Raw genomic sequence first — 26481 nt, 5'->3', positions numbered from 1 at the left:
GTACTAGCTACAAAGAGAGGTACTCTACTTAAGGCTGTGTGGTCTACACGGACAAAGTGAGTCAAGGTAGAGCTCCGGCTCCCACTGGCAGCCATGGGGAAGCAACAGGCAGGTGGAATAGACATGTCTGAGGCATCCTTGTGATGGCCAGAAATGTTCTGTCAAACCCTGGCCCGGGAATGGTGGCATATATCCATAATCCCAGAACTAGAAACATTGAGGCAGAAGGAAGATGGCTGTGTAAGCTACATAGCAAGACCCCGTCTCAAAAATCAACTAACAAACCAACTAACCAATCACCACTAACTAATACAGGCTTATATACAAGTTGTGGAGAGCTATGGGACTCTCATTTCCATGCCATATCTGCCCTTGGTTTCAGGTCTGGGATGTGCTACAGCTTTCTAATGCCTTGCTAGTCATCTAGAACAGCGGTTCTCAACCTGTGGGTTGTGACCCCCAGGGGGTAGAACAACCCTTTCACAGGAGTCACATATCAGATATACTGCATATCAGCTATTTATATTACCATTCATAACAGTAGCAAAATTACAGTTGAGAAGTAGTAACAAAAATAAACTTTTGGTTGGGGTTCACTACAACATGAGGAACTGTATTATTAAAGAGTTGTAGGGCTGGAGAGATGGCTCAGAGGTAAAGAGCACTGACTGTTCTTCCAGAGGTCTTGAGTTCAATTCCCAGCAACCATCTAAAATGAGATCTGATACCCTCTTCTGTCACGCAGTCAAACATGCAGACAGAACACTGTATACATAATAAATAAATAAGTCTTTAAAAAAAAGAAAAAGAGTTGTAGCATTAGGAAGGTTAAGAACCAGTGACCTAAGCCAGGTGGTGGTGACGCATGCCTTTAATCCCAGCACTCGGGAGGCAGAGGCAGGTGGATCTCTGTGAGTTCGAGGCCAGCCTGGGCTACCAAGTGAGTTCTAGGAAAAAGGCGCAAAGCTACACAGAGAAACCCTGTCTCGAAAAACAAAAACAAAAACAAGAACCACTGACCTAGAGCCTATACTCTGTGCTTGGCAGTCAGAGAGCTAGAATCTCAGTCCTGGGGGGTGGGGATCCTGGCTGTCAATCCTAAGTCAGAGAGTCTACAAAGGGTCCTAAACATAAAGTGTATGATTTTGCCTGGAAGATACCATCTTACTGAACCTTCTCACTCCTGTTAAGAGTTAGAAGAAAGCCAGGCAGTGGTGGTACATGCCTTTAAGCCTAGCACTCTGGGAAGCAGAGGCAGGCGGATCTCTGTGAGTTCAAGGCCAGGCTGGTCTACAGTGTGAGTTCCAAGACATCCAGGGCTACACAGAGAAACCCTGTCTCAGGGGAAAAAAAAAGAGTTCAGAAGAATTGAGATGCAGGCCCACAGCAAGGAGGCCACAAGAAGGCACATGAAACCATATGATCCTGGTGGCACTTCACCCTGTTGCTGATCTCCAGAGCCCACCTCCAATCAGATGCCTGTATTGATGCACACATACTACCAAGGTTGCCCCTGTTGCCATATTAAGATGCAAGCTGAGCCAGGCATGGTGGCACATACCTTTAATCTCAGCACTCAAGCAGAGTTAGGCAGATCTCTGTGAGTCTGAGGTCAATCTGGTCTACAGAGTGAGTCCTAGGACAGCCAGCCAGAGCTATGTAGAGAAGAGACCCTGCCTCAAAACAAACAAACAAACAAACAACAACTAAGGAGAAAAGATGCAAGCTTAGTATTTATGAATTAAAGTGTAAGAGAACTTATTATCACCAGGCATAACAAATTGCAGTGATTAAACTTCAGTTGCACGAATAATTCTCAAAAGACTCAAAGTAAATCTGGCTTTGAATTCTTCCAAGATGCAGTTCCACCTGCCTGGCCTGGAAGTAGGGACCACATCTTTGTGAAATGTGAAACAGACACATATGCATCGAAATGGCCTGGAAAGCCAGGCAGCTTGTGACCAAACAGGGCCGTGGACCCACAAACCATCTGTGCTGCTCAGCTTTGGCTAGTCTAGGGCCATTTGTCTTACATAGCTGCTGGGCTTATGTGGTAAGGTTGTAGGCCACATGATCACCTAGAATAGGAAGCCCCATCTCCTGGTTGTCCCTGTAAAGGTTATATTTGCTCTCTGCTGACACCAGCTTAGTCCTGGGCCCAGTCTCCTGAGCTTCATGTTTCTCCCAGGTACACTGTGCCTTGTCACCTTCCCACTCAGGTTCTAAGCACTGTTACCTTGCATACCCTTGGACTGCTGATGTGGCCCACTCACCTGGCAGAATGCTGGGGGTGTCTCCCTGGCCATGGAAGGCTCCTGAATAATCCAGCATTGGCTCTGAGTCTCTCTTGGAGAGTAGTATGTCAGCTCTGGAACTTTCCACAGTAGACCCAGGCTCCAGTCCCCAGGACATGGGGATGGACAAAGGATAGGAAATACACTGGAACCCACTAGGAAAGAGATAACAAATATCACAGTGTGGGTCAAGAAAGCAGGGTGGGGAACAAAGGGTAGGGGTCAGGGGCTGGTGCAGGCAGGGGGTAGGACTGAGGCAGCCCACACTCTGTATATGTCCTGGGACATAAAAGTCCCTGACCCTGGGACTTAGACTAGTCAAGGAGCACTATTTAGTCATACTTGGAGGGTTGCTTGCTGAGCTGGGCCAACTAAGGCCAAAGAAGAATCAGTCAGTGAGTTTTCTCCTGCTCCCTGTGGCTCCCTCCAGTCCTTCACTCCCTGTTGACTCACCTGCTTCTATTTCTACCTGTCAAAGTCTAGACACTGGATGATTGGCACTGGATCCAGGCCTTCCCCAGTTATAGCACATGGGAAATGATGGGCAAGGGAACCATGGGGACATCTCTGTAGATGTAAACGTCTTGTTAAATAAGAAATACAGAGCCAATTGCAGAGTTAAAAGCCAAGAGGTCAGAGCAATAGCTGAGAGCTGAAAACCTTACCCTTCACTGCTGCTCTGTCTTTCCTCTCTGCAAGAGAGCTACTTCCTGTGTTTTTCTCTTTTTTATAGACTTTCTGTTCTGCCTTCTCATTGGTTGTAAACCCAACCACATGACCTCCTCGTCACTGCCTGTCTGTACAGACCTCCAGGTCTTCTATGGTTGGTATTGAGATTAAAGGTGTGTGTTGCCATGCTGGCTGTGTCCTTGAACACACAGAGATCTGCCTAGCTCTGCCTCCCAAGTGCTGGGATTAAAGGCGTGCAACCATCCCTTCCCCCCAGCTTCTGCTATAGCTTGCTCTGTTCCCAAGGCAACTTTATTAATATACAAATAAAATCACATTTCAGTACAAATAAAATATCACCACACATCTCTCTAATCTCCTCAGAGTGCTCCTAGGGAGGATGTATCATCCTTACAATGGTGTCTGGATGAGTGTCTCCATGTGATTTTCATCCATCTTAAAAAAGCTGACCTCAGAGTATTCTGGGAGTTGCACATATCTGACTCCAGCTGAGATCTTCAGGATCCGGCCACTCTCACCTTCCAAAGGAAGAAATGAAAAAACATATCCTTTATACCATGTGAGGAATCAAAGATCCCGGCCAGGGGTGGGTGGATCTAGCCCCACCCTAGAGGTGGGCTTAAGGTGAAGGGCATCTGTGCTGCCCCATTTATAACTGATTGTGACTACATTCACCTTTAGCTAGTCACTTGGAAGGTCCCTGATTTGACTTCCTTGGATGAATGCTTGGCAGAAGTCTCCTGCTGGCTTTGACACTTGTGGGCTTTCTCTTTTACTCTGTACCTCTGTTCCTTCACCTTGAATCCTGGACACTGACTCTTCAGCTCTGGACCTCATCTCCCTGAAGGCCATCTTGTTGTGGCCAATTGCCTTCATATTCTGGGGGCGTCTCCTCCTAACCATCTTGTGGCTCAACATGCTACAGCTTGCCCTAGGCTGGCCAGTTGCTCCTTCTGTTCATCTACTAGCTTGCCATGGGTTACAGGCTCAGCCTCAGTCATCCACCTCTCCAGTCACTAATACAGGGCCAGGTACACATTGATACTTAGGAAGCATTTTCTGAGTGGACACACATGCTGACAGGCCTGGTGCTCTAGAGCACAGGGCCTGAGGAGTAGACAACAGTTTTCTCTGAGCCACAGAGCACAGATCCACTGGGCCCTTCTGGAGCAAGCAGAGGTAATGAAGCTAGGCACATAGCCACATCTGGAGGACCCAGTGAAGAGAAGTGTTGGCTAATATTTGAGGAACACCTTGAGTGTTGTAAGGCAAGACGGCTGTGTGAGTGATGGAGTATAGAGTAACAAACAGTCCTGAGCTCCCAGGCCTGACACAGAGCTCTGAGATGAGTCTCCAGCCTACAGGGGACTTAGGAAGTGGCCAAGTTCTACAAACTAAGGAAAAACTTAGACAAAGTGGTGGCAGACTCCAGTGGGCTTTGACTTGAGGTGGCAGTGGAGAGGGTCAGCTCAGACCCTTGGTGCTTCCCAGCAAATGCTCTCAGTTGAAGAAAAAGAGCTAGAAATCTGGGGATGGAAGGAGGAGAGCCTCCAGAGTTATGCAGGATTCAGGGACATCAGAACACAGCTTTGAGCACACAAGCAACAAGACTCCATGAGGCTAAGAAAGAACTAAAGAAAACTAAAGGGCCTGAGGCTCACAAGGCTAGGGAATGCCTGTTTTTACTAGCCTAGATGGAAAGACTCAGAAGTCACAGGAGACTGGTGCTCACAGGGCCTTGCTTCAATACTGAGGAACATGCTGGTACTAGATGGTGCTTTCTCCTTCAGACCTATTGGACAAATCATGAAAACAAGGCCAAAAGGATTAAGCCTTTTCCATATAACTTAACTCTGCTTTAGAACAAAAGCTCAAGAATATTTATAGGAATACAAAAATATTTGGCATCCAACAAAGTAAAATTTATAATACCTGGCATACACTCAAAGATTACCAGGCATGCAAAGAATGCAGGAAAGTATAGTGTGTAATGAGGAGAAAAATAAATTAGTTGCAAATGACCCAGGTACTAGAACTAACAACCAGGGACAAATTTATTACAATCCAAGCTGTAATCCCAGCACTTAGAACAGTGGAGGTAGGAAGATCTCAGGGCCACCCTCCATTACAGAGTGAGTTTGAGACTCTGTCTCAAAAATGAGAGTCGGGGAACCAAGTACTGTAACTGTTCTTATGCGCGTCAGTGAAGTAGAGATACAGGAGGTAAGAAAAAAACAAGAGATGAAGTCTACAAAGCTATTGGGCATGGTGGCTTCTGTCTGTAGTCCTAGCACTCAAGAGGTAGAGTCAGGAGGAGCTGCTGCAAAGTCAAGGCCAGCCTAATGTACATACTGAGTTCCAGGCCAGCTACGGATACATGGAGAGATTCCGTAAACAATGAGTGAGATGAAAAGTACACTGGATGTGATCCACAACAAATTAGCTGATGCAGAAGGAAAGATTTGTGAGCCTAAAAATATAGCTAGAGAAATCATCCCTCTCCACCCCCACCCCCAAAATCAAACATGGGGGCGGGGAATGAGAAGGAAACTCTGCAAACCATGGGACAATTTCTGGCAATCTTACACATGGGGAGAGAAAATGCTGGAGAAATAATGGCTGAAATTTTCCTAATGTGATGAAACTGGAAGTCCATGTGCAAGAAGCTCAATGCTAGTGGAGATGATGGAGCAGCAATTCTGTAACAGGGAGGAAGAACCAGAATCCTATAGCTGGAGAGGACACCTCAAGGCACAGATATCAACCGTCAGCCTTCATTACAGGAAGTGTTAAGGCCCTGGAAGGACAACACTAGATGGAGACATCCATCTATAGGAAGGCAGGAAAACCAGAAGAGAGTTAATAAGAATTATAACTAATGAGGCAAGGGGTTGGCAAGATGGCTCAGCAGGTAAAGGTGCTTGTGTGCTGCCCACCCCTGATGAGGGCAACTGCTGGGACAAATTGGGGGGCACCATCACCAGGGGGTGAATCTGCATCTACCATATTAATAACTATTGGGGCCGGACAGTGGTGGTGCACACCTTTATTAAATCCCAGCACTAGGGAGGCAGAGGCAGGTGCATCTCTTTGAGTTTGAGACCTGGTCTACAGAGTAAGTTCCAGAATGGCCAGGGTTACAGAGAAAATCTGTCTTAAAAAATGGAAGGAAAAAAAAAAAAAAAGAAAGAAAAGGAGATAAAAATGTAAACTTCTTCACCCAGCAACTCATAAACTGGTGTGGTGGTATACAACTGTAACTGCAGTACCAGACCATAGAGAAAGGAGTTCAAGATCACTTTCAACTATACATGGAGTTTGAGGACAGCCTGGGCTACATGGGACCCTGCTCAATTTCCACCCCCCCCCAAAAAAAACTACCTCCAAAAGATATAACAAAATCAGCAGTAATTATTAATCATACTAATAAAGCAATTATAATCAAATATCTCATGGAAAATAGTCATTTATTAATAGGTTTTTAAAAACACTGTAAGACTTATACATGGAAAATGCACATTGTTGAGAGAAATCAAAGTGTTAATTAAACATAGTTTTCTGTCTATGAACTATAGGCTCAGTGCTAAGAGATGGCTCACTATGACCCCATTACAATCCCAGCAGGTTTTTGTTGTTAGAGAAATTGACAAGCTAATTCTAAATTTATATGGAAATATAAAAGACCCAAAGAGCCAAACAGTTTTGAAAAAGAGCAAAGCTGGAGGGTGCCCCAGTTTCAAGGCATGCTGAAGGCTAAGATTAAGATGGATAGTATGGCACAGATGAGATTTACCTGATAAAAGTGGTCACACAGGTCAGTAGGCAGAACAGAGAGTCCACACAGAAGCCTAGTTCAATGGAGAAAGGATAGTCTTCCCAACAGTCATGGCTAGGGGATGGATCAGACACTTGTCTTATTCACAAAAGTTAGCTCAAAATGGAACACTAACCTAAATATGAACACTAAAATAACATAAAACTCTTATAAGAAAATAGTCTTTCCTGGGCAGTGGTGGTGCACGCCTTTAATCTCAGAGGCAGAGGCAGGTGGATCTGAGTTCGAGTTCAAGGCCAGCCTGGTCTACAAAGTGAGTTCCAGGACAGCTAAAGCTACACAGAGAAACAAAACAAAATTTAAATACACCGACCATATGATACTGCATTGCTGCTTGCAGGCATACAGATAAATTAAAATCTGTGCCGACAAAACCTTGTGCAGTATTGACAACAACACTGTCCCTAACATGAGTATGAAAGCAATCAGGTGTGGCCTGTCTGGGCAACAGGATGCTGCTGACCAGTATGGAGGATGGGGCCAATAGACACTGCAATGTAGAGGCATCCCCAAACACCATGCAAATGGGAAGCAGCAAAAGACCACATATGAAATGACTCTGCTTGTATGAAATGTTCAAGAGCCAAATCCATACAGACAGGAAATGAGTGAGGGACTGGAGTGGGCACAAGACTGGAAATGGGATCAAAGGGTCTTTCTAGAGGTCTGAACTGTTCTGAGAGGGCACTGTGATGTGATTGACGGTGGCTGCCCTTATCTGTAGATTTAAAAGAGATCGTGGAATCTATCTGGACATGATAGCACATGCCTGTAATCCTAGCTCTTGGGAGGCAACAGAAAGATCAGTTCAAGGCCTGCCTCAGCTACAATTGAGTTTGAGGCCAGCCTGGTCAGTTTCAAGGGATCTGATACCCTCTTCTGGTGGGCAACCACATGCATGTGCGCATACCCACACTGAGACATACAACACACACATACACTTATCATTTTTTAAAAAAGAGATCATGGAATAATTTAATACTGAAATGGTATGTAAATGATACCTTAATAAAGTTGCTAAGCCAACTTAATACATACATTAAAGACTTTATTCTTAATTATGTGTATATTGTGTGTGTTCACATGAGTACAAGTGGTCATGGAGGCCAGAGGTATCAAAACTCTCAAGTTATCAGCCCCGAGCTATGTTATAGTGGTTCTGAGTCAACAAATATGGGTACTAGGAATTGAACTTGGGTCCTTTGCAGAAGCAGTCTGCACTCTTAATTGCTGAGCCATCTCTCCAGTCCATATTATATATATTATGACTTTTTCACTGAAGCACTCAACTTAGGTGAGTTAATACATATTGGGAATTAACATGGCAGACAGGGCTTTAGGAAGTCAGTGGCCTATACTTTGTCTTGAGCCACTTTTAGGTTCAGTTACCTAAAAAAGAAATCTGATTACCCCAGAGAGGAAATGAGAGGCTGTCTTTAGCCTAGCTGAGTTATGGTCCATGCTGACCATATATTTTCTATCTTCTATGATCTGTACAATGCACACTAGTCAGTGAGTGAGGGTCTGCATGTGCCAAAACATATGTCCATGTGTGCAAATGCACATGCCTCTCAAGGCACACATATACTTGTACACACAAAGACTACCTCTTCCTGGCTGTCTTACAGGCCTCCCAAACCTTCTGCTAACACCAGGCTGCAGGAACTTCTGTAATATTATCTCAGGAGCAACTCCACCACCTTACCCAGGTTTGTTCTACTCAAGAGCCATGTCTTCTGGAAGAGCAGGATCACCACCCTGAAGACACTTACTCTTGGCAATCTCCCCATCATCTTGCTGCAGCTGTACATTCAATGTGAAGGGAGAGCCTTGGAACACTTCTAGTATCTCTGGGCCCAGAACCACAATTTTCTTAGCCTGTGCTGAGGGTAGAACATAGCTTTAGTGTTTGTAACAGCCTCTACCAAGGGTTCCAGTTCTTTCTCTCTCTGTTATAGGATTTACCAAGATGAGGCTGCTGGAGCTGAGGCCCCCAGGTATCTGTTAGGCATAGGCAGGTTGGCTGAAGGTTTAGATCAAGGACTCATGTCCTTAGCTAGGCCTACCCCTGAGACGGCATCTCTTTCCTAAGTCTCAGGATAGGCCACTAGGAACAACATGGGAGCAAAGGATGGCCAGGAAGGTACCAACCCAAGGTAGACATGGGTTGCTCTGCAGTCACGTCAGAGTGTAGAGGTCTCAAGAGAGCCTGATAGAGGCGGCAGGGGTAGGGTGTCAAGAAAGCATAGCTTGACCAGGAGGGAACTGCAAAATTCTGTGGCTAAGAGGCCCCATGTCTAGGAGGTATCTATGGCCTAAGAGGCACTATGGCTAGGGGAGCCTGTGGGTGGGGCTGTAACTGTGAGGGCCCATGGGTGGGAGGCCCTCAACTAGAATATGCTTTCCCTGAAAAGGTTTGGATTTTATGTTCCACTCCATCCCAGCTTGGTCCAACACCTCCCATGGGGCTGCCCAGGGTCACCAGAGATACAATGAGGCCAGGCTCAAACACAATCCACAGCAGACCTCACAAGGACATGGGAAGCCTGGGAACACTTACCTGCTGGGTGACCATTGATAAACATCCCACAGTAAGTGACTCCTGAGCAGTGGGCCAATCTGCCAAGCCCACTGAAGACATCACTGTGCCACTGTCCCTGCACAAAGAACAAGGTGGTCTTAGAAGGTGGCTCCAAGGAGTCCTAGGTCCCTTTATTATAAGAATGTCCAAGGCTGTGAGGTTAATGCGGCCCTTCCTTTGGAGGTGAGGCACTGCATTTTGTTAGGAGGGATTCAATTTGCTTTGCTAAATGTTCTCCCCTTGAATTTTAATGACGCCAGGAAAGAGGGGAACAAAGGCACAGCATACACCATGCAAACAAATAACACTGAACAGGCATGCTTTTAGCACAAAGGCCTCCTAATACAAAGATGTGGCACTTAGTTGATCATGAGGAGACCTGAACCCGTGACTACAATGGGGCCAGGACCAAGGTGGGTTGTTCTGATGCCCAGAGCTTTTAAATGAAAAGGCAATTAAAACACACAACTTGAGCATACACACACCTTGGAGTGGGGGTGGGGCACCACTCTCCAAGGCCCATTTTGCCTCCTCTATCCTACACCTGGATTCCCAAGCAATTGTGTGAAACAGTGGGAGGATTACTTCTGTAGAAAAATTTTAAATCAGAATGGTGTTTTATTTGATTATGAATTACTTGTATTGGGGAAAATCAACACAAAACAGGCTTGGTTTAAGTTGTTCTTCTGCTGAAGTTAGTTGGGCACCAGCTGCCCTACTCTGTCCTGGACCCCCTCTGCATGCAGCCTGGGCTCCCTAGCCACTGGGCCACATGGTCAGTGACTGAGAATGCAGACAGAATAGGAAAGTGAGTGTTAGGGTTCATTCAGGCCTAGAGGTGCTGAGAGGTACCTGTGGTGAGAAGGTGGAGCCCTAGTTCTCAGAGTCCTGAGAACCTGAGAAAGCTTTGTGCAGACTGCTGAGAGCATGGCTACCACAAGATGGGGAGCCACTGGCCCTGAAAATCTCATGCTTCTAGGCCTCAAACAACAGGCAGCTCTAGGATCCCCTCTCAGTTCAGGAGAGGCCAGCAGCCAGCCATGGAACATGTGGGCAGGGGCCTGGCTGCTCACCCCTCTGGGATGTGGATGGGTTTTCATCCTGAGAGTTGCCAAGTTACCCCTGAGTGGCTCCAAGGTGCCTGGGGTGGCTCCATCCCTCCAGTCCTGAAATCCCAAACTCTGAAACAGCACAGGAAGCACCATAATCCCAATACAAACCAGCTGCATTCCTCGAGTGGTTGATGGTGGGTGCTCAGCTGACAGTGTCCTAGCCCAGCAGATCTCATTCACCCCACCATTTTACTTGATCCCAGTCTTATGCTATGAAGAATGTCCATTTTGCCTTGGGCAGGTTGCCACCTGCACAGACTGTGACAGTCCTTTCTTGTCACTGCAGATGTGGATGCAGCAGGGTTAGGAGCGCAGACATCAGGTTGGCTCCAGAAATCACAGGCTGCACTGAATACATTGAACCTTGGGAGCCCTACTTGGAAGGCTGGGGGTGACCCACAGCACAGAGCCTTCCCTTGGTCTGGCTTTCTCTACCATGAGAATTCAGGTGTCCCATCAAGCAGGCCAGTTTTTAGTTTCCTGGCTCCTCTCTAGAGGCTTTCCCACCCCCTCCTGTGACTGCTGTCCTTACTGTATCCAATCTTTATCCTTCCTGTTCCAATTCCCTCAAGGGTGACAATAACACACAGATGGCTGGTGATAAACGTTCTGAGTGGATACTACAGGAGGGGCCACCTTGGCTCTGGCCAATGGACTCTCAAATGTGTCCTAGTCTCTGAGCTATAGGATAGAACAGCAGTTTTTCTTCTCTTTGCTCACTGTGCCCACTTGGGCTTTCTGGAAAGTGCCAGTGTGGGCTTTGAGAAAGAAGGGAGGAAGGGCCATGGGCAGGTCAGGGCATGTGGCCAGGTGTTTTCATAGGGTGGTTGCCATGGAGGGATGTGGCCAGAAAGGAGTGCCCAGGCACCAGCAGTGATAAACACAGTGATGTGGGGGGTGCCTGCTGGCAAGGCCAATAACCTGGGCAGTGGTGGGTGAAGAACTGTGGGTGGCACCAGTCTGCCACAGGAGCCTCTCATCCAGCCGCTCCCTGACATCTCCAGTTTAGTGCTCACCATCTATAACATTTGCCATAGTTCCTGAGGTGGGTGGCCAATGGGTTGCATGCTAGAATCAGAGCCTATGGTTAAGAGCTGGAGCTTGATGTTCCCGGCTTCAGGTCAGCACTTGGATGATACAGATCTGTGCAAGAGACTAAAGACACTAACCTATGGACTTGCCTGAATATTATAAATTTTATATTGGACATTTGCATCCAGATCATGAATAGATACATGTTATTAAAACTCCTACAGTGTTATCCAGGAAATGCAAATCAAAACGACTCTGAGATACCACCTTACACCTGTTAGAATGGCTAAGATCAAAAACACAGAAGATAGCTTATGCTGGAGAGGATGTGGAGCAAGGGGAACTCTCCTCCACTGCTGGTGGGAATGCAAGCTTGTACAGCCACTTTGGAAATCAATATGGCGCTTCCTTAGAAAATTGGGAATCCATCTCCCCCAAGACCCAGCTGTAGCACTCTTGGGCATATATATACCCAAGGAATGCTCAATCATACCACAAGGGCATTTGCTCAGCTATGTTCATATCAGCATTGTTTGTAATAGCCAGAACCTGGAAACAACCTAGATGCCCTTCAACTGAAGAATGGATAAAGAAAATATGGTACATATACACAATGGAGTACTACTCAGCAGAGAAAAACAATGACATCATGAGGTTTGCAGGCAAATGGATGGATCTAGAAAAAAATCATCCTGAGTGAGGTAACCCAGACTCAGAAGGACAAACATGGTATGTACTCACTCATAGGAGGATACTAGATGTAAAACAAAGATAACTAGACCACTACACAACTCCAGGGAGGCTACCTAGAAAACGGGACCCTAGGAAAGACACAGGGATCACCCAATGACAGAGAAATGGATGAGATCTACATGAACAACCTGGATGACAGTGGGAGAAATGAAGGGGAAGATTTGAGGGAAAGAAAGCTTAGGGGATCAGGAGATCCCAGCTGGATCAAGAACAGAAAGGGAGAACGAGGAATAACAGACCATGATAAATGAAGACCACATGAGATCAGGAATAGGCAGAGTGCTCGAGAGGTCCCCAGAAATCCACAATGATATATCCTCTGTAGACTGCTGGCAATGGTCGAGAGAAAGCCTGATCTGACCTAGTCTGGTGATCAGATAACTAAACACCCTAACAGTCGTCTTGGAACTCTCATCCAATAACTGATGGATGTGGATGCAGAGATCCTCAGCCAGGCCCCAGGTGGAGCTCCAGGTGTCCAACTGTCGAGAAAGAGGAGGGACTGCAAGAGCATGAATTATTGAATCCAAGATTGCAAAAAGCACAGGGACAAATAGCCAAACGAATGGAAGCACATGAATTGTGAACCAATGGCTGTGGAGCCCCCAGCTAGATCAGGCCTTCCGGATAAGTGAGACAATTGAATAGCTTGATCTATTTGGGAGGCACCCAGGCTGTGGGACTGGGACCTGTCCTTAGTGCATGAGCTGGCTGTTTGGAACCTTGGGCTTACACAGGGACACATGCTCAGCCTGGAAGGAGGGGACAGGACCTGCCTGTACTGAATCCACTAGGTTTAGATGAATCCCCAGGGGTTTCTTGGTCCTGGAGGAGATGGGAATGGAGGGGAGGGGCTGGGGGGAAGGTGGAGGTGGGGGCGGGAGGGGGGAGGACAGGGGAACCCATGGCTGATGTATAAAATTAAAACACATAAATAATAATAATAATAATAATAATAACTCCTAGAGTGTTGGGCAGGCTCCTGTAAATAACAACATCCTTTTATGGTGTCCCTGTGAAGCAGCCCAAGGAGGCAGTTGGACAGGTACTGGTCTGGCCTTGAGAGCCAAGAGCCCTGGAACTACCAGCTCTTACCTGGGCATACTTAGTGTGGAATCAGTCTTCGAGTCTCAGCCACTGGGAGGTGGAACAGGGCACCATACTACTACAAAGCCCCAGGGTACTAGAGACACCTGCTTGCCTCTCTGCCCAGCTGCTGCCTGACAAGCAGGGAAGGATGGATATGTATCATAGGACAGAAAAGGGTGATGATGACATAGCCAGGCATAGAAGTAATTTAGGGTTCAGATTTGCACCCCAAACCAAGTAAGCACATAGCAAAAAGGAGCCAGTATCAGGAGAAGGATACCCAGGGTAAGAGCACAGCAGTCTGCTCTGTGACTGTACAGTGACCCCAGAGGGTGGAGCTCAATCTTATTCTTGCCCTTTTCTGCCACAGCTGCAGACCACATTTATGACAGTAAGCACACTAAGTTTTAATAAACTGCAGGAGACAAACCCTTGGCCCCTCTCATTGTGGGAAACATTTTCCAGTTAACCTATGCTGTTTTTCTTCCTACACTTTTATTAGAAGTGGCTCTATAGTGGCCATACCATACATAGATGTGGATTTGGGTGCAAGTCCATCCTGGGCATAAGTTCACCTCTTTGCTCTTACACATCTTGTTCCTTCCTGGGGTAAACAACAAGCTCCAGACATTTTTTGAGTTGGTCTCCATGATATTATGGCATGGAGGAGGCAATTAGCACTGACTGCTGCTAAGCCTTGGGACTTCTGGTCCCCTTGGGTGATGTCACCTGTGAAGGGTTGGCTGGGATCTCCTCCTGGAGTTGAGACTGTTATGGAGCTTGGTTGCTAGCTTGCAGGGATGGCAGGTGGCTTCATTTGCACTCCAGTAACAGTAGGTCTACAGGATGTTGGATTTGACTAGTCTGGACTGTATCTTCCTAGGATTTCAGCATGTGGAGTGGTAATATTTTGTAGGGACAAGGACATGCTGACACTAGTACAGCACTAACTGTTGCTGTAATGGTTCCAGGATGAGGCCATTGTGGGGAGCAGCTAACTCCTGAAGAGCTACCATTGGACATGAGTGCTCCACTGTTCCACATTCTAAGGATCTTCAGTGGTGGAGACATGCCTGGCTGAATAGACCTTCTTAGCCAAAGGAAGCGAGGCAAGTGATGTGGGAGGTAGCCACAGGGCCTCATCTTCATCTGCCTGGTGACATGCAGGCCTCTGGGACTCTCCAGACATGCCAGGAGAGGGGGAAGCTGGGAACTGCAGCAGATGAAGACACCCATAAGGCTAGCCACCTGTTTCATGTGTGCACAGGTGTGCCAAACAGCGGTTTGCCCTCTGGGAAAACTGATATGGGAAATGTTGATTTTTAGGAAGCCAGAGCTTTAGGTGACATACACGTTCATGCTATGGGAGAGGCTCCCACCAAAGATGTGGATGGAATCACATTATCATAACAGCTATGCCAGCTGTCTGGCAGTCTCTAGACCCAAGCTTGCCTTTAGAAACAGCAGATTTCTTCTAGAACATCTGCTCAGGGTCTGGATTTCTTTCCTACAAGATGGAAATACTGGCTAATATTATAGGTGGCTGAGGGGAACCCTGATGGACACTAGGAAATACAGAAATAGAAACCTCTATTGGTTCCCTATTGGGAACTTCAAGTAGTATGACCACCATCAAGAAATGTGGCAGCTCCATAAAAAACTAAAAACGTAAACTGCCACATAATGCAGCTACTCCACTGCTGGGTCTATACACCCACAGGCCTACACACAAATGCTCAGAGCACTGTTCCTAGTGGCCCAGAGAGGGAGGTAGCCCAAATGTCCACCAAAATGAATGAGCAAGGGAAATGGAACATGTATACATATGGGCCACTCAGCCTTCAAAAGGAGGCTCCTGCACATGCTTCGTGAGAATGGACTTGAGGCCATGACACTTGGTGAGAAATGCCAGTCACTAAAGGACAAATCCACTCAAGAGGTCCCCGGAGAAGTCAGATTGAGACAGAAAAAAGGAGGGGGCCAAGGGCTCCAGGGGAACAGGGAGTTTGGATTTAATGGAGCAGAGTCTGATTACATAGATGAGTTTGTGAACAGACAGTGGTAATGGCCACACAATAATTTAAGCATTTAATGCCACTGAACTGAACACTCACAAGTGGACAAGAATGGTACACTTCCTGTTTGTGTGTTTAAGAGAAGCCTACCTGTTTGACTGACGACAACATAAAGAACAGTGGTGCCTGTGGGAAGCAAGTCTCATGATCCCTCCCACTTCACTTCATGCAGGTGGTGGCCCCTTGTGTGGGTGAGCCCAGGGCAGAGATGGTCATCAGTTGAGCTGGAGAGCCTCATGAAACCCTTTGCCTCTCTTGGCTAATGAGGGCTAAGTGACAGACTGGGTAATTACCTTTTCTCACTTGGGCAGCATGTGAAACCTCTTGCTGCCTTAGAAGTGCAGGTCAGGAGAGTTGTCCCAGAGTGGCAGGCTTGGGCTGGCAGTTAGTTTTGAGTGTCCATGGTATCTGAACTCTGCTTTCCAGATGGCACTGGATAGTGTTCACCTTTCCTCTTGGCCTTGGGTGTCCTTTGCTGTTCAGTGTCCACAAGATCCTTGAAGGCGGCACTTTTCTTTAGCCTTATCAAGGCCACTATAAAAAAGTGGCTGGGTGGTGGTGGTATGGAATTTAGGGCCTGCATGACCAGATGCAGGTCTTCTGGTCACTCCTGAGGACTTGATGTGGCTGCTTTAGCTCATTCTGTTGCTTTTGGTGTAGCCTGTGTGTCAAAGCCAGAGGCCTCTATGTTCCTTTCCCTGGACACTGCTCAGGTCTCCTGTTGACCAGCCACAGGGTGTGGGGATGCAGGGAGGGGTCAGGATTAAGCTGAGGGAAGAAGCCTTTATGAAGAGTTTTGTGGAGTTCAAGTCTGGGCCCAGGAAAAAACCACAGTAATTTGAACAGTTTTAGCATGTGTGACAGTCTCAAGGCTTGTGCTTACTGTTAGGCATTTAGGCCTCTCTGTTGCTTGCCTTAGGGCCCAGGGCATTTCCATCCAGACTTGGAACAAGGACCCAAGGCTGGGTCTGCTGCCGGTGAGCACATCCAGGCTGCCCCCTGGTGGACATACTACATGCTGTTGGCTGTGAAAGTGAGGCATCCAGGGTTCTGTCTCTTCTTGGCTGTGCCACAGATTTCAGGGTTCAGAAAGGGAAGGCCTGGGCAGAGCCCCACAGATCCTAGCCACTGATAGTCAGTGGCCAGCAGGGAAGCCCTACTGGAGGTCTGAGTACTTGTGGGATAGAAATGCCTCTGGGGACAGGACTGGAGGGAGCTCGAAGCCTCCCCTCACTCCTGCCCAGGTGATGGTGTGAAGGTATCTTTCTGGGCTGCCAGTGGCAGCTCATCCATTGTCTCTGAGCAGTGGGATGGGTTCTGGAGGGACCTAGTGGAGCAAGGCCTTTCTCAAATCCCAGGGGAGGAAGGGCCAGGTATATTGATTGGGAAACCAAGTCTAGAGTCCATTTTCCCTGTTTATAAAATGTGGAAAACAGAGATGTAGGGATAGTTTATATGAATCCACAGTAGAGGGTCTGGAACAGTGTCCAGCAGGTAAGAAATGATCTGATAGCCCTGGCCTTGCTCACTAGAAACAAGACACTGTGTAGATGTGGCTATAGTCATGGTGCAGGACAAGCAGGAAAGAAGTGACTCCTTTGTGTCCTCATTACCTTGTACTCTCCCATTGCCTACCTGATTTGATCCTGCTTTGGACATACTGTAAAAGACAGGTCCTTTGAGGATGACTCCTTATGTGGGGAGGGGCAGACTGGTGACTGGTCACAATAGCATAGACGATGACGAGGACGACATGAACTGTCTCAGGGACAGATCAGAGGCAGCTTCAAGGCCAGCAGAGTGGCAGCAGTATCCACATAGACTCCAACAGCCCTGACCAGACCAGTCCTGCTGGCTAGTTTTTATGTCAACTTGACACAAGATAGAATCAACTAAGAAGGAATCTTAATTGAAAAAAATGCCTCTGTAGGATTAACCTGAAGACAGGTCTGTAGGACATTTTCTTGGTTAATGATTGATATGGGAGGGTCCAGCTCACTGTGAACAGTACCACCACTGGGCTGCTGGTCCTGGGTGCTATAAGAAAGCTGAGCAAGCCCTTGGGGAGCAAGCCATTCCTTGATGACCTTTGCTTCAGTTCCTGCCTCCAGGTTCCTACTCTGACTTCCTTCAGTGATGGACTATAACCAGGAAGTATAATATGAAACAAACCCTTTTCCTTCCCAAGCTGCTTTGCTCATGATGTTTTATCACAGCAATAGGAACCCTACTAAGGCATGGGCTGAGATCTACCCAAGCAGAACTCTTCTGTTCTATAAACAGGTATGGGCATCCATGCTGGGTTTTCTGTGTCCCCACAGCTCTGTAGGAGCTGCCCTACACCACTCCATTTCCATCAGGGAGCCAGGCCCTAAACATTTCTCCCTGGCTAGTGGGCACAATGCCAGGAGTCAGCAGAGGGAGCTGCAGGCTCTGTGGCAGACGGTTTTTGTTCCCTAGGGCCAAAGGCCTATAGGAGTCAGCAGGTACCACTCTGAGTGTCCTGCATCTGGGCAATCTCCTACAGAGGTCCCTCAGTAGACCTGTGACTACTCTTCCCAATTCTGCGTGAACTGGGCTGGGCTTTTCCTACTTTCAGGGGCCTGGTCCTTTCAGTTGTTACTACTCTAACTGCCATTTGAGAAATCTGGAAAAAAATATGAATCACACCATCACGGTTACTATGAGGCAACAAGAAATCAAGCAGCCTAGGCAGTTCTGACACCCAGGAGTCTGGAGGCCTAAACTCGTCTGTCCGTCCTTCCTTCCTTCCTTCCGTCCTTCCTTCCTGTTGGAAACCCCCAACAGGACTTGTGTCACTATCACAGCAGGGGCAGCACTCGGGCTTTTGGCTTTGCATCCCGCCAGGGCCTCCCCTGTGACAACTGGAGTAGCCAAGAAGCCATATTCAGGAGCCTTAAGCTCCTGCTTCCTGCTAGGAATAGCGTGCAGTCAGCCCAGGAATGGTAGAACCAGCCCAGCCCTGTCTCTGTAATCCATGTTTCTTCTTGTGCCCCTCCTGGTAGCATGCCAGTTTTCCTGGCCAAAAACTTCACATTTCTCAGTAATAGCACTGGTATAGTCTTGTCTTCTGTCCACAAAACTCACAGTATCTCATACCTCCCATGTGGACAAGAGCAAACATGTGGGCAGACCTCAGTGTTCCTTGTCAACCTGACTTATAGCAGAGTTCATCCCACAGGAGGACTTAGTAAGCAGAAGGAAAGTCAGCCTCCAGGGTGGGTGTGGGGATGTGAGGATGAGTTGAATGTGAGTCCACTACCTCCAAGGCATTGCCAGATGAAGTATGGGCAAAAACCATCATGGCCTCCCACCTTCCCCCATGGCAGTAGTGCAGTACCTCATATGTAGAGCCATCGGCACAGCACAGCACCCCATGTCCCTGACGCTGGTCTCGAACCCAGTCGCCTTCATACTTGTCACCATTCCTGAGGGCACAGTACAGGACCCTTAGCCAGGAACCAGGTGGTTGCAGTGACTCAGACCTACTCCTCTGACCAGGCACAGCAAGCACACCGGGGCCAAGGCAAAAATAGGCCCTGAACAGATGGCTGGTGAGCTCCTACCTTGCCAGAGCTGGCTCAGGAGGGCTGGTGACAGGCGGGGACATGTCTGCATGCACCCCATCTCCCCCATGGCAGGACCCACTTTCCAGAACATGCTGGGCCCTGTGCAGGACATGTTTGGCTTCTACTACTCAAAATACGAAATGACAGAAAAAAAGAAATGGGAGAGGTGACTCTGCCTGCTTCAAGTGCAGGTGTGGGGTAATAACCCACCCAGGAACCTGAATACAGGCTTAAGTTCTCTAACTCTCTGCCTCAAAGATAATGGCACTGCTGGCCATTGTCCTTGCCCAAACCTAGGTCTACCCTTGTACCAGCCTGACACAAAGGTGCTAGGTCCTGGATTCAACAAGTGTGGGAGGAGGCAGAGACAGTCAGACACAGACACAGAGAGAAACAGCAAAGCCTCAGAATAGATTTAAGGCCTGGCTACTAGCTAGCACTTCTACAGACTCTCTCTTTCGCCATCAGCATTCTATTAGTTATACTCACTTAAAGATCATCTGTCCACGGCCATGTCTCTTGTTGTCATGGAAGGAACCGTGGTACACCTGCCCATCCTGGTCCTCCAGAAACCCCTGTCCTAGTGAAGGAACCAAAATGTACAAACTTCACTCCACACCTTCTGCTGGGGATGACCCTCTTCTCCCTTAGCCTCCTAGAGGAGCACGCCTGCATCCAATTCTGGCAGGAAGATGGATTTAGAAGGCTGAATACCAAGGCCCCCTCTAGAGGACAGGCTGCCTTCTAGGCCTGCTGACTAAGCCTGCTCAAACAAGAATGGTAGATGCATTTAGGGACAGATAATGCCACTGCCCATGTCAGCAGGGCTGATAAAAATGATCCAGATTAGCTGTTACAGGTTCTGAATGGGGCTCCACAGGTCCTCCAAAACCACCTCTGTTTTTGGTGGACAGCTTAGATTTATGATTAAGAGTACACTTGTTTGTTCTTATGTCTTGAAATTAACACTGTATATGGTAAGCAAAGAAGTGCTCTGCTTGATTTCCCCTGCAAGGCTTGTCAACCCAAAAGGGCCAAGCAATGTGAATGAAGATGTGGTCTTGTTGAACTGTCAATACTCTTAGGTTCTGGACAATTCAGAAATGCAAAGGAATTTCTGTTCCCTAATTCAAGCAAACCTGGAGAAAGAAAAGGAAGTTCCCTCTACATTCCTACACACTGGAACCTGCTAGGGTCATTTACAGGGTTCGGTTTACAGGAAAGGTCAGGCACTTTCCACAGTGCCCGAAGAAACAGGTACTCCTTCAATCTGCCTCTTATCCTCTTTGGCTTGCAGACCATACAGGAAGTGACTGACTCAGGCTCTAGGGGGACCCGAGAGTTCCAGGGTCACTGAGACCTTGGGAGAGTGGATCTAGTTAAACCATGGCTGTAACAGCAGGAATGACCACTCTGAAACTCGAAGACCTGCCATAGGACAAGCTAGAGGACCCATGATTATCACTAAATAACTGTACACGGTTTTAACCTCTAAGTTTAACCCTCTATAGCTCGGGTATGACACATGTCCCAGGACACAGTAAGCAGCTGCTCCCTATACAGGCTCTGATTTGGGCTGAACTGCGCTGTGAGCAGAAAAGGGGGTACTAATCCCTGTCTTTTCTAAACTCAGTTGGCTATGTTAATGGTTCTGCCACTGAGCACACAGGCCCCCAAGCCCCTGGGCACCAGACCTTCCCTCAGGCCGTGGAAGAGCTCCCCTTCATAGTGACCTCCAGCTTTGTACTTCATGATGCCATGTCCTTGAGGCTCTCCTAAAACAAACTGTCCAGAGTAGGTGTTTCCTGGTGTAGAGAAGAGGGAAGAATCAGGCTGTTTTCTGTTTCTCTGCTATGTTCTAACCAGCAACAGTGGAGATGCCATTTTCTTTTCTTTTCTCCTCCTTTTTTTTTTTTTTTCCTAAAGTTTTTTTGAGACGGTTTCTCTGTGTAGCCCTGGCTGTCATGGAACTCAATATGTAGACCAGGCTGGCCTCAAACTCAGAAATCCACCTGCTTCTGTCTTCCAAATGTTGGGATTAAAGGTGTACACCACCACTACCAGGCCTGAGATGCCATTTTCAGATGGAGGTCTCTGTCTGTCTCTACATGTAGTACAGGCTGGCTTCAAACTCACAGATATCCATCTGCCTTTGCCTCCTGAGTGCTGAGATTCAAGATGTATGCTACTACACTTGGCTGGTGTCTGTCTCTTTATCTTACTCTTTGGTGTGGACTGCAGTGGACTAGTGTTTTCTGTCCTGGCTGAGATGGCAGACTGTACTAGGAAACCCTAACTCTCTGTGGCATTGATGGGGAACAGTGAAGGATGAGCCTTCTTTTCCTGCTCTTTAACAACTGAATGCTGAGCCCAAGAGATAAATTCCAGAGCACCAACAACCGCTTACTGTGAGGCCTAAGCCTCTGGGAAATACCCCTGGCCACTGCACCACTGAAATAGCTTTTGTTTGTTTGTTTTGAGTGCTGGGATTAAAGTCATTTGTCACCACATCTGGCCTAAAGTATCTTTAATGTAGAAGAAAACTGTAACTTTGGGATGGTAAATCTTTATTCCAACTAGGTGTTAAGGAGAAGACCAAGTTGTCTCAAGAGGTACATGCAGAGCCTCAACTGGAGTCCCCAGGGCCCTCTTTCACGAGGTTAGGCCTTCCATGGGCATAGAGGTCATCCAAGTTGTAGGCCTCACACTGTCTTGCCCCAGCCTGCATACTATTATTCTCTCATTGGTGGAACCTGAGGCCCCCTGTTTACACACAGCACTTTGTGTGTCCATAAACTCTGAGAGAGTTTATGGGAATACAGTCAATAGCCCACCTATGTCCAATGCTAACCTGACCAGGCCCAGTGTTGGTAGCCTTCCCCAGTGATTTCTCCATCCACAAATTCACCTTCATAATAACTTCCATCTTTAAACAACAGCTTCCCATGACCTGGTAAGAGAAATCAATGTGCAGTCAGCTGGTTAGTGAGAATGACCATAGACCAACCCATGCCAGCTGAGCTCAGTTTTTTCAGAGTTAAAACCTCAGTTGCTATGGTGGTGCATGTCTGTAATCTAGCTACTCAGGAGTCTGAGCCAACCTGGGCAACTTAGTGGAAACTCCTATAAACAAAACAACCCCCCAAAACATTCCTGAATGCCAGCTTCTCAGTTGGAATGACCATAGAGGCACGAGCCGTACAGTTGAGACTTTGCCTCTATCCACATGAGAGAGGACATGTACACTCATGTGCCCATGCATGAGTGTGGTATTGTGTTCCCGGAAATATTGTGTGTTCCCCAAAATAAACTTATCTGGGGTCAGAGAACAGGACGGCCACAATATTAAACATGAGGATAGGCAGTGGTGGCACACGCCTTTAATCCCAGCACTCGGGAGGCAGAGCCAGGTGGATCTCTGTGAGTTCAAGGCCACATTGGAAACAGCCAGGCCTTTAATCCCAGAAATTGAGCCTTTAATCCTAGGGACTGGGGGCAGAAAGAGAAAGATTATATAAGGCGTGAAGACCAGAAACTACAAGCATTTGGCTAGTTAAGCATTTGGCTGGTTAAGCTTTTAGGCTTTGAGCCGCACAGTTCAGCTGAGATTCATTTGGATGAGGACTCAGAAGCTTGCTGTCTGAGGAAATAAGACCAGCTGAGGAACTGGCAAGGTGAGGAAACTGTGGCTTGTTCTGCTTCTCTGATCTTCCAGCATTCACCCCAATACCTGGCCTCGGGTTTGATTTCATTAACAAGACCTGTTAAGATTCCTGCCACACATGAGAGTGCCCATGAAGACTGAAAGTGCGTGTCAGGTCCCCTGGGGCAGAGTTATGGGCTGTTATAAGCTGCCTGAGATGTAGGTGCCAGGAGCTGAACTCTGGTCCTCTGCAAGAGCAGTAAGCATTCTTCACTTCTGAGCCATTTTTCTTAAAAGTGGGTGCTTGGGCCCTGGGTTCAATCCTCAGCTCAAAAAAAAAAAAAGAAAAAAAGTGGGTGCTCGGGGCTGGAGATGGCTTAGTGGTTAAGAGCACTGGCTGCTATTCTAGAGTACCTAGGTTCAATTCTCAGCACCCACATGACAGCTCAAAACTGTAACTCCAGTTCCAGGGAATCTGGCATCCTCACACAGACATACATGCAGGCAAAACACCAATGCACAGAAAATAAAAATAAATCTTAAAAAAAGTGGGTGCTCTTCAAGTAGCTCTGACAACAGTTTTAGATATGAGTCTTGATGCCTGCTGACAGGAAAATAATCCTTAATGGTGATGCAAAAATAAGAAATGTATGTGTGCAGGGTGGTGGTGGCTCACACCTTCAATCCCAGCAATCAGGAGGCAGAGGCAGGCAGATCTCTAAGTTTTGAGTCCAGCCTCGTCTACATAGTCAGTTCCAGGACAGCCAGGGTTACAAAGAGAAACCCTTTTCTTGAAAAACCAAAACACAAAACACTAAACAAAATGTGAAAGGTGAAGGATAGACTAGTGGTAGAGCACTTGCCTAACATGTACAGGCCCTGGGTTTACAAGAAAACAAAAAAAGTAAAAAATAAAGAGTCATGCAGTGGTGGTGGTGCATGCCTTTAATTCCAGCACTTGGGAGGCAGAGGCAGGTGGATCTCAGTGAGTTCAAGCCAGCCTGGGCTCCAGAGCAAGTTCCAGGACAGCCTGGGCTGTTATACAGAGAAACCCTGTCTGAAAAAAAAGAAAGAAAGACAGACAGACGACAGACAGAAAGAAAGAAAGAAAGAAAGAAAGAAAGAAAGAAAGAAAGAAAAAGAAAAGAATGGTAGAGGCTGGCTGCAATGGTGCACTTGGAGGCTGAAGCAAAAGGATTCCAGGTTCAAGGCCTGCCTGAGCTATACAGTAAGACTGTGTTTCAAAATGAACACAAAAACAAAAACAAAAAAACCCTAAACAATAAAAATGAGAAAAAGAAAGAAAGAAAGAGAGAAAGAAAGAAAGAAAGTGAGAAGAACATTTTGGTAGCCAGTAGATATGAGAAGCCCTCTAATGTACTGAGGAGAAAGAATCAACAAATTTAAAAAGTCCAGGAAGCCCAGACACTGGAAAGCCTAGATCCAGCACTTTTCTGGTATGTGTGTGAGTCATTCCAGGGAATGTTTATTTTATTCTTCTTTCCTCTAATTGCTTAGGTTTTCTAAAAATATGGTCACTTCTTTTTTTTTTTTTTTTCCTGTGTAGTCCTGGCTGTCCTGTAAATCGCTCTGTAGACAAAGCTAGCCTTGAACTCAGAGATCTGTCTGCCTCTGCCTCCAAACTCCCAAGATTAAAGATATGCGCCATCACCACAACCAGCTGGTTTTTTTTTCCTTTTTCTTTCTTTCTTTTTCTTTTCTTTCTTTCTTTTTTTTTTGAGACAGGGTTTCTTTGTATCACTCTGGCTGTCTTGGAACTAGCAGTGTAGACAAGACAGGCCTTTAACTAAAGAGATCCACCTGCCTCTGCCTTCTGAGTGCTGGGACTAAAGGCATGCACCACTACAACCTGGCCATAATGCCTTGCCTGGGAAAATATAACAGGCCATCCATGCTGCTAAGAGAGGCAATAGGAGGCAGCCTGCTGAAAACACAGTTATCTTTCCCTAGGAACCAAGAGATTCAGTGTCTCAAAGCATGAGATAGTCAATGTCTACATATCTTCTGGCTTTTGTCTAGTGGTTTCCTATAAATGCTGCCACAGATGTGACAGAGAGAACAGGGTTCTTTCTCTTCCTTATTTACCAATTTTGTTTCTTCCTTCCCTCCCTTCCCTTGAACTCACAGAGATCCGCCTGCCTCTCGAGTGCTAGGATTAAAGATGTGCGCCACCACCGTCCGGCCCAACTTTGTTTCTTAATTTCTTTTGGAATACAGAGAAACTCAGGCTGAAGAGTAGGAGCCTGGGTGTGCAATAACAAGCACACAGCAGGCCATGATGCTGTGTGTGTGCACGCACCTGTGTGAGTGAGAGAGAGAGGGAGAGAGATGATGGTGTGTGTGTCTGTGCACCTGTGAGTGAGTGAGCAGGAGGGAGGGAGGGAGAGAGAAGGAGGGAGGGAGAGAGACAGAGAGACAGAGATTTGGATCAATCGTCTCACTCTATCCCTCTCACCAATAGGTCTAGCACCCACCAGCACATAATGAGCTTCAAGCCTACAGGAACTGGTCTTACACTGGTTCCAGCATGATTGGGGCAAAGTGGTACCAGTGTGCAGGGACATTACTGTTCTGAGCTTGTTACAACAACGCTGGCCTGCCCAAGCTTCTCAGAAAGCTGGCTCTGAGTTGCAAGGGTATTATGGCCTCTGGAGTGACCAGAAGCTTCTTACCATGTTTCTTTCCTCCCTTCCATTCTCCTTCATAACGGAAGAAAGAATTTGGGTATACATATACGCCATAACCTGTATGTGGAAAAAAGATGAACAGTGACATCAATAGACACAGAGCAGCTCAGGGTCTGGAGTGGTTTGCAGGTCATTTCTAGTGTCTCAACCCTTTCAATATGACAGCATGCTTCACCTTGATTAACTGCTCAAGACGTATGTGGCTCAGTTCTGCTTATTGTTGGTGCACACTCTTTCTCCTTGGGTTTTGCTATGTGGACATGCTCCAAGGAAAAGGTAAACCCAGCAAGAGGAGGACTAGGACAAAAACTGATTGCAGGTTCTTACAAGGGAGTGGAACAGTTTCAGTGAGGAGACAGAGGAGCCCACCCTGCCAGGACCTTCACCATCCACGGAACAAAAATCCACACTTATCCCTAAGGACTCTTGGCTAGCCTCATCTTTGATCTTGCGGTTCTGAGACACCACACCCAACTCCCATCTCTCATTGCTTTCTTACCTGCAAGTCGCAGCCTGGGGCGGAGAGACAGTGGCACTTGCCTGGACTCTGGCCTCATATCGACCCTATTTCTCCGGTTTTAGGGCAATTTTCCACCAGGCTGAACTGGGTGGACCTGCATTCCCAAGCCTTGTGTGCTCACCCTGCCTAGCCGGCCTGACCTCTACTCTACCCGCCCCCCTAACCCAGGGAGGGCAGGCCCAGAGCCTGCAGCCTTGACTACGCCTGCCGGGCACCCGAACGCGACCAAAGCCTGTCTGAGGAACACGCTTAGCATTGGCGTGGCCTCAGGCACCAGCCTTGCTCTCCAGAGCGACCGAGCTCCAGAGGGGATACGCAGTTTGTACCGTCTCTCGGCGGACGTCTCGGCGAATGCCGGTGCGGTTGGAGTGAAGCCTGAGTCGGATCACCAGTCTCCGACATCTTGCCGCCAAAGGTTCCCGAGCAACCATAAAGCCGCTTGTCATTGGCCTCCGGTTACCACGGGGCGTGGCCAGGCTCTGTCTTGGAGACCGTAACATCCGAAGCAACCGTGTCCGGTCCGGCGCCTGAGGACACCAATGCGCCTGTGCAGCACGGC

General features: G+C 47.4%; 1 protein-coding gene across 10 annotated transcripts in view; it reads right to left on the bottom strand.

Moving 5' to 3' along the window:
- Morn1 (MORN repeat containing 1) overlaps positions 1-26438 on the bottom strand; it is a 62087-nt gene extending 35649 nt beyond the window's left edge. For 6 of the 10 annotated variants that reach the window (XM_036178022.1, XM_036178026.1, XM_036178028.1 and 3 more), the window contains exons 1-10: positions 26249-26438; positions 25388-25459; positions 21903-22001; positions 20746-20856; positions 19541-19631; positions 18823-18910; positions 9380-9476; positions 8592-8702; positions 3379-3502; positions 2274-2449 (exon numbers count right to left, since the gene is read on the bottom strand). In XM_036178022.1, coding sequence (XP_036033915.1) covers positions 2274-2449; positions 3379-3502; positions 8592-8702; positions 9380-9476; positions 18823-18910; positions 19541-19631; positions 20746-20856; positions 21903-22001; positions 25388-25459; positions 26249-26324 — 1045 coding nt within the window. In that variant the 5' untranslated portion in view covers positions 26325-26438. Of the gene's footprint in view, positions 1-2273; positions 2450-3378; positions 3503-8591; positions 8703-9379; positions 9477-18822; positions 18911-19540; positions 19632-20745; positions 20857-21902; positions 22002-25387; positions 25460-25901; positions 26218-26248 lie in introns of those variants that run through there. The other 4 variants (XM_036178020.1, XM_036178023.1, XM_036178019.1 and 1 more) reach the window with 4 other exon arrangements.
- Between the last annotated feature and the right edge of the window lie 43 nt (positions 26439-26481).

Source organism: Onychomys torridus, chromosome 2 (assembly GCF_903995425.1).
Source record: "Onychomys torridus chromosome 2, mOncTor1.1, whole genome shotgun sequence".
Taxonomy (NCBI): Eukaryota; Metazoa; Chordata; class Mammalia; order Rodentia; family Cricetidae; genus Onychomys; species Onychomys torridus.
This window is presented reverse-complemented; position numbering and strand designations above follow the sequence as displayed.